The 15135-nt window shown below is 40.6% G+C and overlaps 1 protein-coding gene and 1 long non-coding RNA gene across 2 annotated transcripts; both read right to left on the bottom strand.

The window, feature by feature from the left end:
• Window positions 1-5571: 5571 nt before the first annotated feature.
• On the bottom strand, window positions 5572-8385 carry LOC145804100 (uncharacterized). Its single transcript, XR_014345700.1, has 3 exons — window positions 8123-8385; window positions 7193-7231; window positions 5572-5847 (listed from the first exon to the last, which is right to left on the bottom strand). It is a non-coding gene; the product is annotated as an uncharacterized LOC145804100 (long non-coding RNA).
• A 1524-nt stretch (window positions 8386-9909) lies between these two features.
• On the bottom strand, window positions 9910-14756 carry LOC145803438 (uncharacterized). The gene is made up of 8 exons (XM_082896709.1): window positions 14724-14756; window positions 14494-14616; window positions 12008-12951; window positions 11829-11916; window positions 11140-11777; window positions 10942-11034; window positions 10539-10848; window positions 9910-10443 (listed from the first exon to the last, which is right to left on the bottom strand). The coding sequence occupies exons 1-8, from the start codon at window positions 14754-14756 to the stop codon at window positions 9910-9912; spliced, it is 2763 nt and encodes a 920-aa protein (XP_082752835.1).
• Window positions 14757-15135: the final 379 nt, after the last annotated feature.

The following is a 15135-nucleotide window of genomic DNA, read 5'->3' as shown; positions in this document are numbered from 1 at the left end:
AGAAGTTTCGGAGTTGCGGCCGTGAGCCCTGCCTCCGGACTTCCGAACCCTTTTCTGTGCCTTGCCTCGGTTTGCGAACCAGGCTCGGTTTTCTTTGTTTCTTTTCCTGAGGGGAGGGAGAGGTCCCGTAGACCATCTCTCAATGTCCGTAGGCTATATTTGGTGGCCGTAGGCCATTTTTCCCATTTCGGAGTCCGGTTCCCGGTTTTCGGAGCCGTCAGGCCGTGTGCCTCGGTTCGGGACCGCTTAACCGTCTCCTATTGCTCTAATTTTTGGCATACATCTTATTTCATCCCTTTTGAGGGACACTGGGGGCTGAGAAACCCACTTCGTGGCCGAATGCCACTTTCGGTGCTTAACAGCCCATTTTCGGGACCCCGAACTGCGTGTTTTGGCCCCGGAACGTTCGTTTTGCAACGGTTTTCGTTTATTTTTGGCAGGTACCTCTGTTTTATCACGAGGAAGGTCACTGAAGGGTGGGAGACTAGTAAATGTTGCAGCAGCCAGATATCTCTCCTCCGGAGCCTCCCGGCGCCCGTTTTTTCCAACTTCCGGGCTAATGTTGAATACCTTGGAGCTAGCGTTGCCAACTTTCAACCACATATCTGTGATCTACACATCTGGGAGGCCACTAAAAGTTGGTGGCCGGCCATTAAGGTCACCTGACCCTTTTGACCCCTTTCTTCCGGGCTAATGTTGAACCCGTTGGACCCTTTTTCTCGAACTTTGAACCACATATCTGTGATCTACACACCTGAGAGGCCACTAAAAGTTCATGGCCGGCCATTAATTCAACTTGACCCTTTTGACCCCCTCTTTCCGAGCCAATGTTGAACCCCTTGGACCCACTTTCTTGGACTTTTAACCACATGGTTGTGTTGTACATACATAGGGGTACCTCTCCAGTATCTGGCCGGCCAGAAAATCATATTGACCCTTTTGACCCCTAGCCGGCCGGCTAGGGGGTGTGGCCGGCCGGCCACCTCCAGCAAAAGCAATGGGTCGGCCTGCTTCCTTGCACTGTGCACTTTACAGCTGTGGGGCAATATCCCCCAGATATTTTCTGTATCCGGGGGATATTTTGTGGGGGAGTTTTGCTCTCCTTCTCCCCCACCTTTACACCCCCTTTTTGATCCTTATAACCAGCTGGTGGCCTCCTTTGTAAGGGTTAGAAAATTTACTCTTCAAGTCTCCATAGCCAACTCCATCTTCTTCCTTCTCAATTCTTCAAAAAACCCTAAGTCCCTAACCATCATTCCTTCTACACCACCAAGCTCTACCACCACCATCTAATTTCCAGCAGCAAGGAAGGGTTCTTGAAGGCTAAAGAAGCTGCAAATCCATCCAAGAAGCAACAAAAGTTTGAATCTTCAAGGGTAAGTACCACTTTTACCCTTTTGACCCTTTTTCTTGATCTATTTCTAAGCCCCACTTCCTCTTGGTTTCAAGCTCCGGCCCTAACTGAAAAGGGTCATATTTTGAGCTCATCTTCACTTTTCATTAAGGGCTCAACCCTGTTTGAGCCCTCCATGACACACTTGCTTCATTGATCATCTTGTATGTCATAGTTTTGCATGCTATTTTTGACCCATGAGAAATTTATTTTCGAGCATGTTGTAAACTGATATGAGGCTTATTTTGAGCCCCTCTTCAACATTGGAGAAGGGCTCAACATTGTTCGGTGTCTCCATGTGTCACTTGTAGTTATATCCCTTATTTGGCCCCATTTTTGCATAAATTGGTAGCCCTCTTTGTTTCTGTTTTTGGACCTTGGTCCGAACTGAAAGTGGTCTTATTTTGGCCTATACTTCATGTTTCATCAACACTTTTTTCCTGTTTGATGATTATTTTGTATACTTCATGTTATAGCACCTTTTGAGCCTTGTTTTGCATCACATTTTTAGCATATTTGTATACTGATTTTGAGGCTGCCATATACTGTGAATGTTCATATTTTTGGTCCATCTTCAGTGTTGTAGAAGGAAATTTTTCAGTTTGGGTTTGTCTTATATCACTTGCTTCATTACCCCTCTTTTGGCCCCTATTCTTGCATGCTATTTTTCCTTTACCTGTGCTTGCTGTTTGGCCATGTTTATAACTGTGAAAGTGCATCTTTTGGGACTGTCTAGCTTCTGTCTTTGCATTGAATGTCCATGTTGTGCATGTTTAGCATAGCTATAGGCCATTTCGGGCGCCTAGTGTTGCATTTCGGGACAATTTCATGCATTTGGTATCCTTTCGCTACATTTCGGGACTTTTTTCCCCCATATTTTGTTTCTGAAATTCTGTTAGTATGTTTGCATATCATTTTTGCCATGTTTCATCATATTTTACCATTGCCTCGGTTTGCGTGCCCGTGTGCACGCATTTCGAGGCACTCCTTTTTTTATCCGCCAGCATCCGATGTGAGTGTGACTGAGGCTCACTCATGTTGGTATAAGCCCATTTGTCATTTCCATGTCATTTCATCGCATTCCGCCATTGCCTCAGTTTGCGTGCCCGTGTGCACGCATTTCGAGGCACTCTTTTTTTATCCGCCGGCATCCGATGTGAGTGTGGCTGAGGCTCACTCATGTTGGTATAAGCCCATTTGTCATTTCCATATCATTCCATTGCATCCTGTCATCGCCTCGGTTTGCGTGCCCTTGTGCACCTACTTCGAGGCATCTCATTTTCATTGCATTCTGCCATCGCCTCGGTTTGCGTGCCCGTGTGCACATACTTCGAGGCATCTCATTTTCATTGTATTCTGCCATCGCCTCGGTTTGCGTGCCCGTGTGCACGCACTTCGAGGCATCTCATTTTCATTGCATTCTGCCACCGCCTCGGTTTGCGTGCCCGTGTGCACGTACTTCGAGGCATCTCATTTTCATTGCATTCTGCCATTGCCTCGGTTTGCGTGCCCGTGTGCACGCACTTCGAGGCATCCCATTTCCATAGCATTCTGTGTATGTTAGGATCATATCTTAGTTGCATATTGCATTGTGTCCGGAATAGGAGTTGGCCCGGGCACGGGAAACGAGGTACATTTCGTACTCCGAGTGGCGGAATGTGTCTCAATTCCCCAGTCACCGACACTCCGGATTATCCATGATGGAGTTAGGTTTTAGCTGTAGTTTCATGTGCATTCATCCTACATTGAGTTGTGCATTTCGACTCCTCGGCCATCATGCCTCGGTATGCGTGATTGGTGGCACGAGGATCGAGACATGCATATATCTGTGCAAATACATTGCTATGCCCCTTTCCTGCTCTCTGTTGCAGCAAAACGGAGAATCAACGACTTTTTGGACTTGGCACGCATTTCAAGAACAGGTGTAAACAGAGGCTAATTGGGGCATTCCGGTGGATTTCCGCGCAAGACGACCCGGACATGCATCATCCATCAGAAGCAAAGCAGTCCCTGGCTTGCACGCCAGTTCTATTTGATTTCATAGCTAATTTATTAATTAGAATTTTGTAATATTTCGGACTGTAATATTCTTTTATTTCGGACTATAATATTTGGACTGTATATTCATTCGGACCCTCTCTGCGAGGGCACAACTGTAATAAGTGTGGGTGAGTGTGATGTATGTCTTCCAACCCCACGTCTTTCTTCCCTTTTATTTATCCGCTTACGATGGTTAGATTAGGGCATGTTTAAATTAGCATACAGTATGACAGCATGTTTGCATCATTCATCTGTATCGCATGCACCGGGCTCGGCGCACCATACTAACTGCATTGTACTTTCAATTCAAAGTTGAATACATGGTAGTTGTAACATCTCATATACCATCTTAGAATAGCCGAGCCTACTATAGTTGCATTTTGCATGTGTTGCATTAGGCATTTCTGTATACTTAGGATCATGCATGATTTCTAATATAGTTTCTATTTTGGCTTGGAGTACTCGGTGAGTTTTATGCTTTAGCATCCTTGCATGCGTGTGAGTGCTGCCATGAATAGCATGTTTACCATGAGGCTATGTGCTTATTTGATATAACTGCCTGAATGCCTGTGGGTGAAGGTTGGGTTATCTGAATTGGAATAAATCATCAAATGTTTTAAGCCTATCTGTGGGTAGCAAACCATTTTCAAAAAGCGAACATGAGATGTTTTGTTCCAATTGGGACGACCGGGTCTATACTTGTATGCCGTGTGCATCACATAGTAACCTAGGCTAATAAACCGGAATAGGGACATACAAAGTTTTCAAAAATTGATATCATGGTTAGTAGAGGCCGGTCTATGACCGGGCGAGCGGGGGTGCTCACGAGGTGACCTTCCCCAATCGTACCCAAGTTCCCGAGCCGAGGCAACTTTGGTGATGACGGACACGTGGCCTTTTGGCACCGAGTCAGGGTTTCCTAAATTTCCCAAAATAAAATATTTAGGTGGCGACTCTGTATCTGGCAAAGCAGTCCATGTTTGGCATTTCTCTCAAAAATCAGTTTTCCTAAAACGATTTGCCGGATTTGAACTCTTTGGTTCAGATTTAGAACCGTGACTACGAAAAGTCGAGTCCGAGCTGTAGCGAGGTCCCCCCGCGGGCTTGTTACAGTAGGTAACCACCAATATACCACAGCCCCTCTTCAAGCACCTCCCTGTAGCAATCCGGGGAATCAAAGAAAAAGAACATAAAACCATCCCCGTTGGTTAAAACTTCCTTGAGACCTTTGTTTTTCCACAACCCAAAGGCGCTATTACGAAGGTAATTGTAGCCAACACCCTTATCTATGAAATAACCTACCAAACATGAGTCCCATTTCTCCAATGGATCGGATCTCCGAGGCATATTAACCACAACAGCATCATCAATTTGAGTTGGGGGAATATACCTTAGTTTGATGTTGGAGCGAGTTGATGCAGAAGCAACGTTAGCCCACGACCTCTGCTGAGGCTAAATAGGCCCCCCATCATCCGCGAATCTCCTTCCTCCATTACCCCCACGACCCCCTCTAGCCCCACGGTAACTTCCTCCGCTCCTTCCTCGACCATCAGACTAGTTAGGAAAGGTACGAACATTCTCCTCAGGGATTTCAGGGTTATCACCCACGGATAGGACATCGAAAGCTGATCGACTCGTCCCTTCTCCTCTGTTTCTTGTAACATCAAGGCTATCTGGAAGATTTTGGAATCTATTACTTTCATTGTCAACACTATCTGACCACGTAGGGTTAGAGATCTGACCGATCGGAGTCGAAGGGACAACCTCTCCACCTACCATCTCTGAAGTTAAGATCATTGGGGCTTTAAGCTTTTCCAAACGATCTATTTTACCCCGAGTAACAACATCAGCACCGATCAGAACATCCACAGTTCGATCTTCCTCTACAACCTGTTCAGATCGCTCTCGAGATGACTCTAACAAATCGATCTGCCCCATCACATCTACACTTGAAGGATTAGGGATCATCATCCCCGAATCACTTTCCACTGCAACGCTGTCACGCCCCAAACTCGCCCCTAAAAGTTTGGGCATGACCCATACAGAAACGGACACTTAACCTGCTATACGTAATATATGGGGCCTTGGCGGAAGCACTAAAATTTAACATAATAACAAACTCCATTGAGCTACCTCTAATATGCCAGGATCACATGCATCATATACATTATAATAACCAGTCACAGACCAAAATTATACTGTGAGCATCAGTCATATAGATATACATATACAGCCCCAGCCCTAAGATTGGGCATATGCAAAAACATTGAAGTCATGTACATTTAACCTTAAATGAGTAATCAAAAAAAAAAACAAGACAATGTCTTAACAAAGCTTCACAAAACTGAGTGATCTCGCTTAGTGCCTGGACTCATAAAGGTTGACAAAAGGGGACGAACGTCCTGGTTGGTTACCTACAGGAACAGACATACGGAGGGTGAGCCAAGCTCAGTGAATAGTAATACATAAATAAAATACTGCTTAACTTGAAACATTGTATAATAGAAATACACATGGATTCGTAACATCTCAATATTTATTGAACCATAAATTGTGTCTAATATGCTTTGGAAATAAGTGAGGATAGACATACGAACTAAATGCAACTTTTCAAATGTTCCTGAAAATGGGTCTCCGCTCGAGCGGACCATGCAATTTCTGAAATTCTACAATGCCAAGTAAAGTTCCAACCTGGTATTCAAAGCTTCAAACATGTACTTTCGTATACTAATGCAGCATTCACAATGCGAGTCTGAATCTGTTCTTATTCATTATAGACTTAGATCTTATCATGAAACATATTGGGTTGAATATAATGGTTTGGATTAATATCCTCGTATAATGTGGCACAAACCCTTAATCATGGTGGCACGAAGCCCATTAACATAGTGGCGCAAGGCCCTTAGATACTTACCAAGCTTCAAAACATATACTTACTAAGCTTCAAAACACATACTTACTAAGCTTCAGAACATATACCTATCAATCTTTAAACATATGCTTACCAAACTTTAAAACATATACTTATCAATCTTTAAAACATATGCTTATCAAACTTTAAAACATATACTTAAGCATACAATGCAAAGTCCACATGATTTGTCTGAGTCTGTTTCACTTTATAGGCCCTTTCTTGAAACATATCAGCTTGAACATAATGGTTGGCTTAAAGCCCTTGAATGGTGTGGCATAAGCCCTTAAACATTGGCATAAAGCCCTTGGAAGGTGGCATAAAGCCCTTGAAAGGTGGCATAAAGCCCTTAAACATTGGCATAAAGCCCTTGGAAGGTGGCATAAAGCCCTTGAAAGGTGGCTTAAAGCCCTTAAACATTGGCATAAAGCCCTTGGAAGGTGGCATAAAGCCCTTGCAAATTGGCATTAAGAATGCCCTTGTAAATTGGCGTTAAGCCCTTGTAAATTGGCATTAAGAATGCCCTTGTAAATTCTTGTATGAACTCAAGAGGTGTCTCACACGGATTCTAGAGGTGGCTCACGTCGTAGCACTTAGTTCCGTGTAGCACTTTGTTTCATATCATAACAACTTATATTGAATGGCCGTAGGCCCAGAGTCTTATAGAATGAAGGTATTTTATCTTTCCCATTTCTTTCTTTACATACTTGGAACATCCTTGAACATTAACATACATACTTGAAACATTAACATAGTTGCATACTTGAAACATTAACATGGTTGCGTAAACGAAATGCTAATGAAAATCATTAGCCATATGTAAAGCAGATATTGATACTACTACTCACAGTGCTATAACGGAGTGCTTGTCCTTCTCAGGTTATGCCCTACACATGTAAACAACTTATACATTAAGGGCATCAAACACAAATTCCAGAAATACTAGAGGGTTAAGCATGTAAAACAGAGCAAACAATATTTTGCAGCATGAAGTTTCAAACCTACTTCTCCAACTCAATATATATATATATATATATAAAAGATTACTAGTCTTACAAAATACATTATGGAATTTATACCCATTCCTCTTCTATTCAAAGAAAGAAAGGATTTTTATGAACATTTCCATGTTCCCCAAAACTCCTTAAATTTCTAGTGTTTCCACTAAAAACCAAACATTTCCCCATCCCTATAAGAAATCCTATTAAATCATTCTCTTGATTTAATAATTAAGCAAGCCCACAAATATTTAGTAAAATGATTTGAGATTAAACCCATTCTTGAAAACTTCACATTTTAGGTCACAAAAATTAATATCAACATAGTCAATACCATCCCAAATAATCATCACAATTCAACATATCTCAAAAGGAATTCTTAAATTCCATTTCAACATTCCATAATCGAATTTATATCATTCACATTATCAATAAATCTTTTCCCCCAATTTCCCTTTTATTAAAACATAATTTACAATGCATTTAACAAAGTTCAATCGCAAAATTTAAACATAATTTTCAAACATAACCAAATTCCAATTAAACTTGAACACATCTAATTCAACCTACCACTTTCATGATTCAACTATCAATTTGGGCCAAATCATGGATTATCATCAAAAATCAACCTAGGGTTTCTAAGAAATCTACAAATTTCAAATAAAATTTTAAATCTTCTTAACCCATTACTTTTTATTTCAAATCTTCCCATTTATTAGGCACCCTAGGTCCATAACCCATAAACCATACTCTAAACCCCATAATAGAACCCCAGCATACCTCAAAAATTTTGAAATTCCATTCGGTAGAAAGTGGTGATCTCCTCTTATTCTCCATCCTTGATGCAAGATCCATGGTTGATTTGTTGAGAAAAGTGGAGGAAATCAAAGTTTTGGGAGCTAGGGTTTCGGACATGGAAGAGGGAAGAAGAAGAGAGGAAAAGAAAATCTAAGAAATGACTCAAAAATCACGTTTTTGAGCTGCTGCCCCGCACATCGCCGCACGTGCGCCGCATTTCCCGCACGTGCGGTCCTGCTTTCAGCACAGATATGAAAACTTCAAACAGGCGTAACTCTCTCATCCGGACCCCGTTTTAGGTCATTCTTGTGCCCAAATTGAAGCCCCGAAAATAATCTTTCCAATGGTTCTAACCTCACATCCAAATTCCAAGTGTGGAACAAGAAAAGGGCAAAAGAGTGACGGTTGGTCGTAAACGAATTATTCAAATTAAAGTTTTTGATCCAATCTTACTTTACCATCATATTACCACCACAATCAATAGCCCAAAATAAAATAGGGAGGTTCCAAATACACTAATAAAAATGCCACAGATATAGATCACTTTTCACAGAAAGCAAGTAAATGCACAGAATAACAGATCGAAAATATACTAGAAATAGATATGAGGGTCGGGTTATTACAAACGCCTTGCTCAACGATGGACACAATATTCCTGCCTAGGGAGGATGAACTGACCATTTTAGCTGAAGAAGCATTCATGGTTTTGAACACAGACGGGACTCTCCGTTTTTCTAACTCAGAATCTCCCAAACGAATACTCTCGTTCACGAGAGTAGATTTTACGGAACTAAAGGGATCATTAACTTTCGCATTAATCTCACCAGGGATAGCATTAACTTCGGACATCGCAAATCAATGAGGTATTGAACCCTAGAAAACAAGGGTTTTCTAGAGAGATGTCAGAGCTTCTCTCTCTAACCCATTTGAAATGAGGTGCTTGTGATAAGAAGTTTCCAAAGGAACACCTTGTTACCAAGACCAGCCTCCCACTTGATAAGGGGAAAGATTCTATCTCTCAAACATAGTAGCTTCCTCCAAACCCAGGAAGGATTACTAGGTGTCTTTACACTCCAAAAGCAATTACCTTTTAAAAGGTAGTACTTAACCCATTGGCACCACATAGATTGTTCACCACTAGAAATTAAGAACCAAACATGCTTAGACACAGCAGCCTTATTCCACACATCCATATCTTTAAACCCAAGGCCCCCTTCTTTGACAGGAGCACAAATTCTATCCCAAGCCACTTTAGCCCCAGTATGTTTCAGTTCCAAACCAGTCTAAAGAAAAGCTCTACACAAGGACTCAATCTCCTTAATCACTCTTTTAGGAAGAATAAAGAGAGAAGACCAATAGACTTGCATAGAGAATAAAACAGACTTAATTAACTGGACCCTCCCAGCATAAGACATGACCTTGTTGGTCCAAGATTTGAGCTTCTTAGTAATGCTAGTAACTAAACTAGTGCAGTCACTAGCCTTCAATCTAGTGGTGATCAAAGGGACACCCAAATATCTCACCGGCAAGTTACCCTCAGTGAAATGGGTAATATCCAGAATCTCCTTCTTCAGATTGTGGTTACAACCTGAGAAGAAAACTTGGCTCTTACTAAGGTTCGGGGCCAGACCAGAGAGGGATTTAAACTCCAGAATGCCCTGCTTAATGAGATTCACCGTAGAAGCATGCCCCTTATAGAAAATCATAAGATTACCCGTAAAACAAATGTTAACAATTTTATTTTTCTCACACCTCCAATGGTATTTGAATTAGGGATCAAGAGCCTTCTCATGAAAGATTTGAGACAGGACCTCCATAACAATAACAAACAGATAAGGGGACATAGGATCCCCTTGACGCAAACCTCTAGCCCCAGGAAAGTAGCCATGAAGACTACCATTAATACACACAGAGAAAGAGGTGGAAGTAACACAAGCCTCGATCCAACCAATCACTCTAGATGGGAAAGACATAGCTTTAAGAACATCAAAAAGGAAGTCCCATCTGACATTATCATAAGCTTTCATAAGGTCAACTTTCATAGCACACTTAGGACTAGGAGAACTATTATGGTACCCCCTCAAGAGTTCCTGAGAGAGGAATATATTATCAACAATTCTCTTACCTTGAACAAAAGCTGATTGAACAGGATCAATCAACTGAGGAAGCACATTTTTGATCCTGTTAGCTATTATCTTAGCAATGCACTTGTACATTGAATTATAGCAGGAGATGGGTCTGTAGTTACCCAATTTCTTAGAATTAGGGATTTTAGGAACCAAAGCTATGATAGTGCTATTAACCTCTTTAAGGAGCTCACCAGAAGTAAAAAAAAAGCCCTAATGGCTTGAGTAACTTCAGGGCCAATGATATCCCAAGATTTTTGGAAAAAACTAACCGAGAAACCATCAGGTCCCGGGGCTTTGTTCGGATTAAGAGACCAGAAAACATCTTTTATCTCCTCATCAGTAACATCCCTAGCCATGCTCACCATCTGATCATGAGAGAGTTTCCTCTTGATCAAAGACTTAACTCTCTCAGAGCCATTGTAGTTACCCTTATCAATATTACCAAAAAGGTTAGAAAAGTGGTTTACAAAGGCTTCATGAATATCAGGTGGTTTAGTAAGCTTCTCACCATTATCAAGAGTGATACAGTTGATTCTGCTCCTAGTGTTGTTATTTCCAACAGATTTGAAGAAAAAGGAGCTATTCTTATCCCCAAGTTTAAGCCATTAAATCCTGGATTTTTGGTGAGCAAGACTCTCTTCAACCTAGCAGAGATCAATATATTTTTTATACATTTCTCTCTCAGCAGCTTGAAGATCCTGATTTGAAGGGTTTTTATCCAGTTTAATTTGAATAGACTCAAGTTCATTCCTAGAACAGAGGACCCTAGTAGACACATCACTAAAGTCTTTTTTATTAAGATTTTTCAGATCAGGTTTCAAATTTCAAAGTTTACAACAAATCTAAAACATAGGAGAACCCCTTATATACTTGCCCCACACATCCCTGACAATAGAGAGGAAATCAGGATGAGTAGCCCACATATCAAAATATTTAAAAGGTTTCCTATAGGGTGGACCTTTAGGAAAGATAGTCAGGATAGCAGGTGAATGGTCAGAAGGACCAGCAGGGTCAAAACAAGCATAGGAAGATGGATAACATTTCAACCATGTATCATTAACAAGAACCCTATCAATTTTGGAAGCTATATAATGACCATCAGTTTGCTTGTTTACCCAGGTAAACTGACAACCAACAGAAGAGATATCATCCAGAGAAGCTTGGAGGATAGATGTATTAAATAGCTCCTTATCACTGGACCAAGAATTAGAACCCCCAACCTTCTCATGGATGTATCTTATAGCATTAAAGTCCCCCATCCAAAAATTTGGGACATTGGACTTTTGGGAAGCAAGGTCAACCATTTTACTGAACAATGGAATTCTCTGACAGTGTTTATTATCAGCATAGACAAACCCAGCTTGGAAATATAGGTCAAACTCTAACAGGTGAATTTCGCAAAACATAAGTTGCTCAGATTGATATATGGGGTTGATAGTACAAAAATCAGGGTCCCAACAAATCCAGATACGACCAGTAGACTCAGAGTTGGAGTCAGACAAAAGACCCTAGTTATTAAAAAATTTCCCAAAAATACTTAGCTCATTGCAATTTTTAACCTTAGTTTCCAAAATGCTCAGTAATTTCAAATCCTCTTTTTTGACAAAATTCTTCACTTCTTTATGTTTTAGAGGATCATTGAGACCTCTAATGTTCCAAGATGAAATTTTAAAATCCATAATAAAAGAAATAAAACACTAAGACAACTATCAACCCCCAAAACATAGCAATCTATTACCTGTGTTTCTTCCTTTGGCTGCCGGAGGACTTCCCTGCTGCTTTCTTCTTTTTGCTGCCTAAGACTTTTGGTGGAAGAGCATTGCTAGTTCCTATTTTCTCTTCTGTGTCAGATGGTATTTGAACCTCTTGGACCTCTTTTGTGTCAGATGGTATTTGAACCTCTTTAGCTGCCAAAATGTCTTTTTCCACAATCTCAATGATTTGCTCAGCTTGTGGGCTTAGAATTTCAGCTAAGCCAAGTATCTCATCATGCATTTTCCTTAGTGAAGCATCCTGATTAATTCCCGGGATCAAGCTTTTTCTTCGAGGGGTTTGAGGTGTTTGGTGCACCTCCTGTTGATTACTAGTGTCCCCCTCCGCCACCACTCCCACTTTCTCTTTACCCTTGGACTTTATAGATTGCCACTCATCAGACTCCTTGGCATTCACAGTTTCCTTCTGCAGCCGAACCAATTTTGCCACTTGTGTTGTAATACAGTTTTTGGTATCATGACCAAACACTCTACAATTGGTACATTTCATTGGGATGCTTTGGTATTCCACTCTAATCTCTACAACTTCATCCTCACATCTAATATGAAAGTTTTGAGGCAGCTCAGAGTCAACATTTACTTCCACGCACACTCTAGCAAAGGACACCATATTCCCAATGGAGGTGAGATGGTCCATAAAGAGAGGGATCCCTATTTTACTAGAAATTCTGCTTAACCCATCATAATCCCAGTATTCCATAGGAACATTAAAAAACTTGATCCACACAGGAATTAGTGAGACATGCTCTTTAGTGAGTCTCATCATTCTCTTCCATTTCTTTAGTAACAATAACTGATTTCCCATATACCAGGGTCCCCCCTCAAGAACACTACCACAAGACTCCACAGTATCAAACATAAAAAACATAAATCCTTCCCCATTCGCTCGAACTTCTTTAAGTCCCACATTCTTCCAAAGGCCAAAAGCATTATTTCGGATATTATTAAAAGGAGAGTGACTTTTGTGAGTTACCGGTCTGGTCAAATCTTTTCGGCTGGTTTGTTATCAATGGAGAGGAACTTTTGTGAGTTTGGGCTGTGGTGCTGTTCTTTTGCATCATCTGTTACGGCCATATGTTGTCAAACATTGGTTGGTGTGTTATTCTATTCATGTCTGTTCTTTCCATCTTGGATTCTTTAAGATGGGAAGTTCTGATCATGTTGTGAAGGTGTTGAAACCGGTCTTCTACATTGTCGGTGTCTGTTCTTGTTGGAGTCCATCCGTGGCAGTGTCTCGGCACTGTGGGTCTGTCTTATGAGGAGGGCTTCACGAAGTTTGGTTTTTCTGGTGTTATGCTGGATTATCGCTGGGGTTTTCTTCTGGTGACACCATGAATATGTTGTTCTGTGGGATTACTTCCGGCGCTGGTCTGAGTTTTACGGGTTGCCGGCATGCTGCTGTGATGATAGAATTGGGGACTGTGTGGCTTATCTCTCGGTTTTAATGCCGTATAGGAAGGTTGCTGGCCATGGTAGTGTGTTTGATTTCACTGGTGATTTGGTTGCTGGTGTACTATTGTTTCAGCGGTGGCCATGGCGGCATATACCGGCTCTGGCGCATTATTACAGTGTGCTAGAATATGGTCCCGTGTGGGTTGTTGCGCACATCGGGCAGTGTGTTTTCCCGCCCATGCGTGTGGGCTGGTGGGATTTTGATTTGATCTTCAAAAAGTTGAGTTTTGTATATATATATATATATTATGGCTTCGTTTGGGAAGTTGTTGTTTTAGTAGGTTATTTTAGTTTTTGGCTATTTTAGTAGGTTAAAATTTTTGTGTTTGGAAAGATGATTGGATTTTTTTATGGTTAGATGTGATGTTTGTGAAAGAAAAAGTGAAATGATTATGGATTTAATGTGATATTTTATCTTATTAGTTATTTTAATTTATTTTATCTTTTTGTAAATTTCAGCTTAAATTAAGCTATTTTTTTTCTTCCCAAACACCCCATATATATATAACTTTGTGAGTTCATGGATGCATGTACTTGGTCTACAAGTGGGGCCCGTCACTTTTTGGGGTAGTTGTAGTCTACTAGCAGATTGGTACATGGGGAAGGCTTTTGCGTGTGTGGGACAACTTTCTCATGTGGTTTTTTGGGGCTCAAGTGAACGTGTTATTGGTGAACGTGTATTGTGCAAGTGGGACAACTTTCTCACTAGGGGCGTGCGCGGTGTGGGTCGGTACGATTTAGAAGGAAAATAGAAATCGTATGGCGGGTGACGGATTGATAAAAATGTCATTAGAATTTGTCATTTTTTTTTATCAAAAACTGGCAGTTCAGTTGGCAAATAATAGTGTATTTGCCTTGGCAATTCGGGCGGTTTGACGGTTTATAAACAATATAATTCAAATTATAAAATTTGAATGAAAGAATAAAAAGATCTAATTTATAAATTAACTGAAATAGTCAAAATTAAAATAATCAAAAGTTAAAAATAAAGATGCATAACCTGCAATTGTTCCATTGAAATACCCTCTGGTGGTATGGCACAGAAAACTTGCAATTCAGGTGATCCAGCAGCAGCATATGTTCTCCTTTCCTCAGTAAGTGCCCATCTCTCCCTCTTAATGTCCTGCACAATTAGCACGAAGCATATGTAATCCACAGAAATAATATCTACAATTATATGACGTGATATGACCCAATAGATGTCATTCTATTATACTAATGCAGTATTACCATGCAATCTGAACTCAGTAACCTGTAGAACATCTAAATTCAACTTCTAGAGCTTGGCCAATTAGAACATCTAAATTCAACACAATAGCAGCTCAAGTTAAAAATCTATCTATTCCATCAATAAATTAGTTCAACCAACATAATTCAACATAATTCATCCAACATAGTTCTACAACATAATTCATACAACATCCAACATAATTCATCCAACATCCAACATAGTTCAACAAAAAAAGTTTTACAACATCCAACATAGTTCAACACCATAGTTCAACATAATTCAACCCACAAACAATCCAAGAATTCAAATAAATTAATCTACTCATCAAACTCCACAATAACTTCAATCCTTCACAATTGCTTCAACCAAACTTCAAAAACTTCATTAATCTGTGGACATGAGCAAAGAAAA

This window comes from Camellia sinensis, chromosome 12, assembly GCF_055761805.1.
Source record: "Camellia sinensis isolate YWXY chromosome 12, ASM5576180v1, whole genome shotgun sequence".
Classification (NCBI taxonomy): Eukaryota; Viridiplantae; Streptophyta; class Magnoliopsida; order Ericales; family Theaceae; genus Camellia; species Camellia sinensis.
Note: the sequence above shows the minus strand (reverse complement) of the source record. Positions and strands in the feature narration are given on the sequence as shown.

Coding starts and splice junctions, on each gene's coding strand:
- LOC145803438 (XM_082896709.1), bottom strand. CDS start 14,756: ATGTTCTACAGGTTACTGAGTTCAGATTGCATG. Junction 11,917..12,007: donor AGCCAAAGGAAGAAACACAG/GTAATAGATTGC, acceptor TTGGAACATTAG/AGGTCTCAATGATCCTCTAA. Junction 11,035..11,139: donor GTCAGGGATGTGTGGGGCAA/GTATATAAGGGG, acceptor TGTGTCTACTAG/GGTCCTCTGTTCTAGGAATG.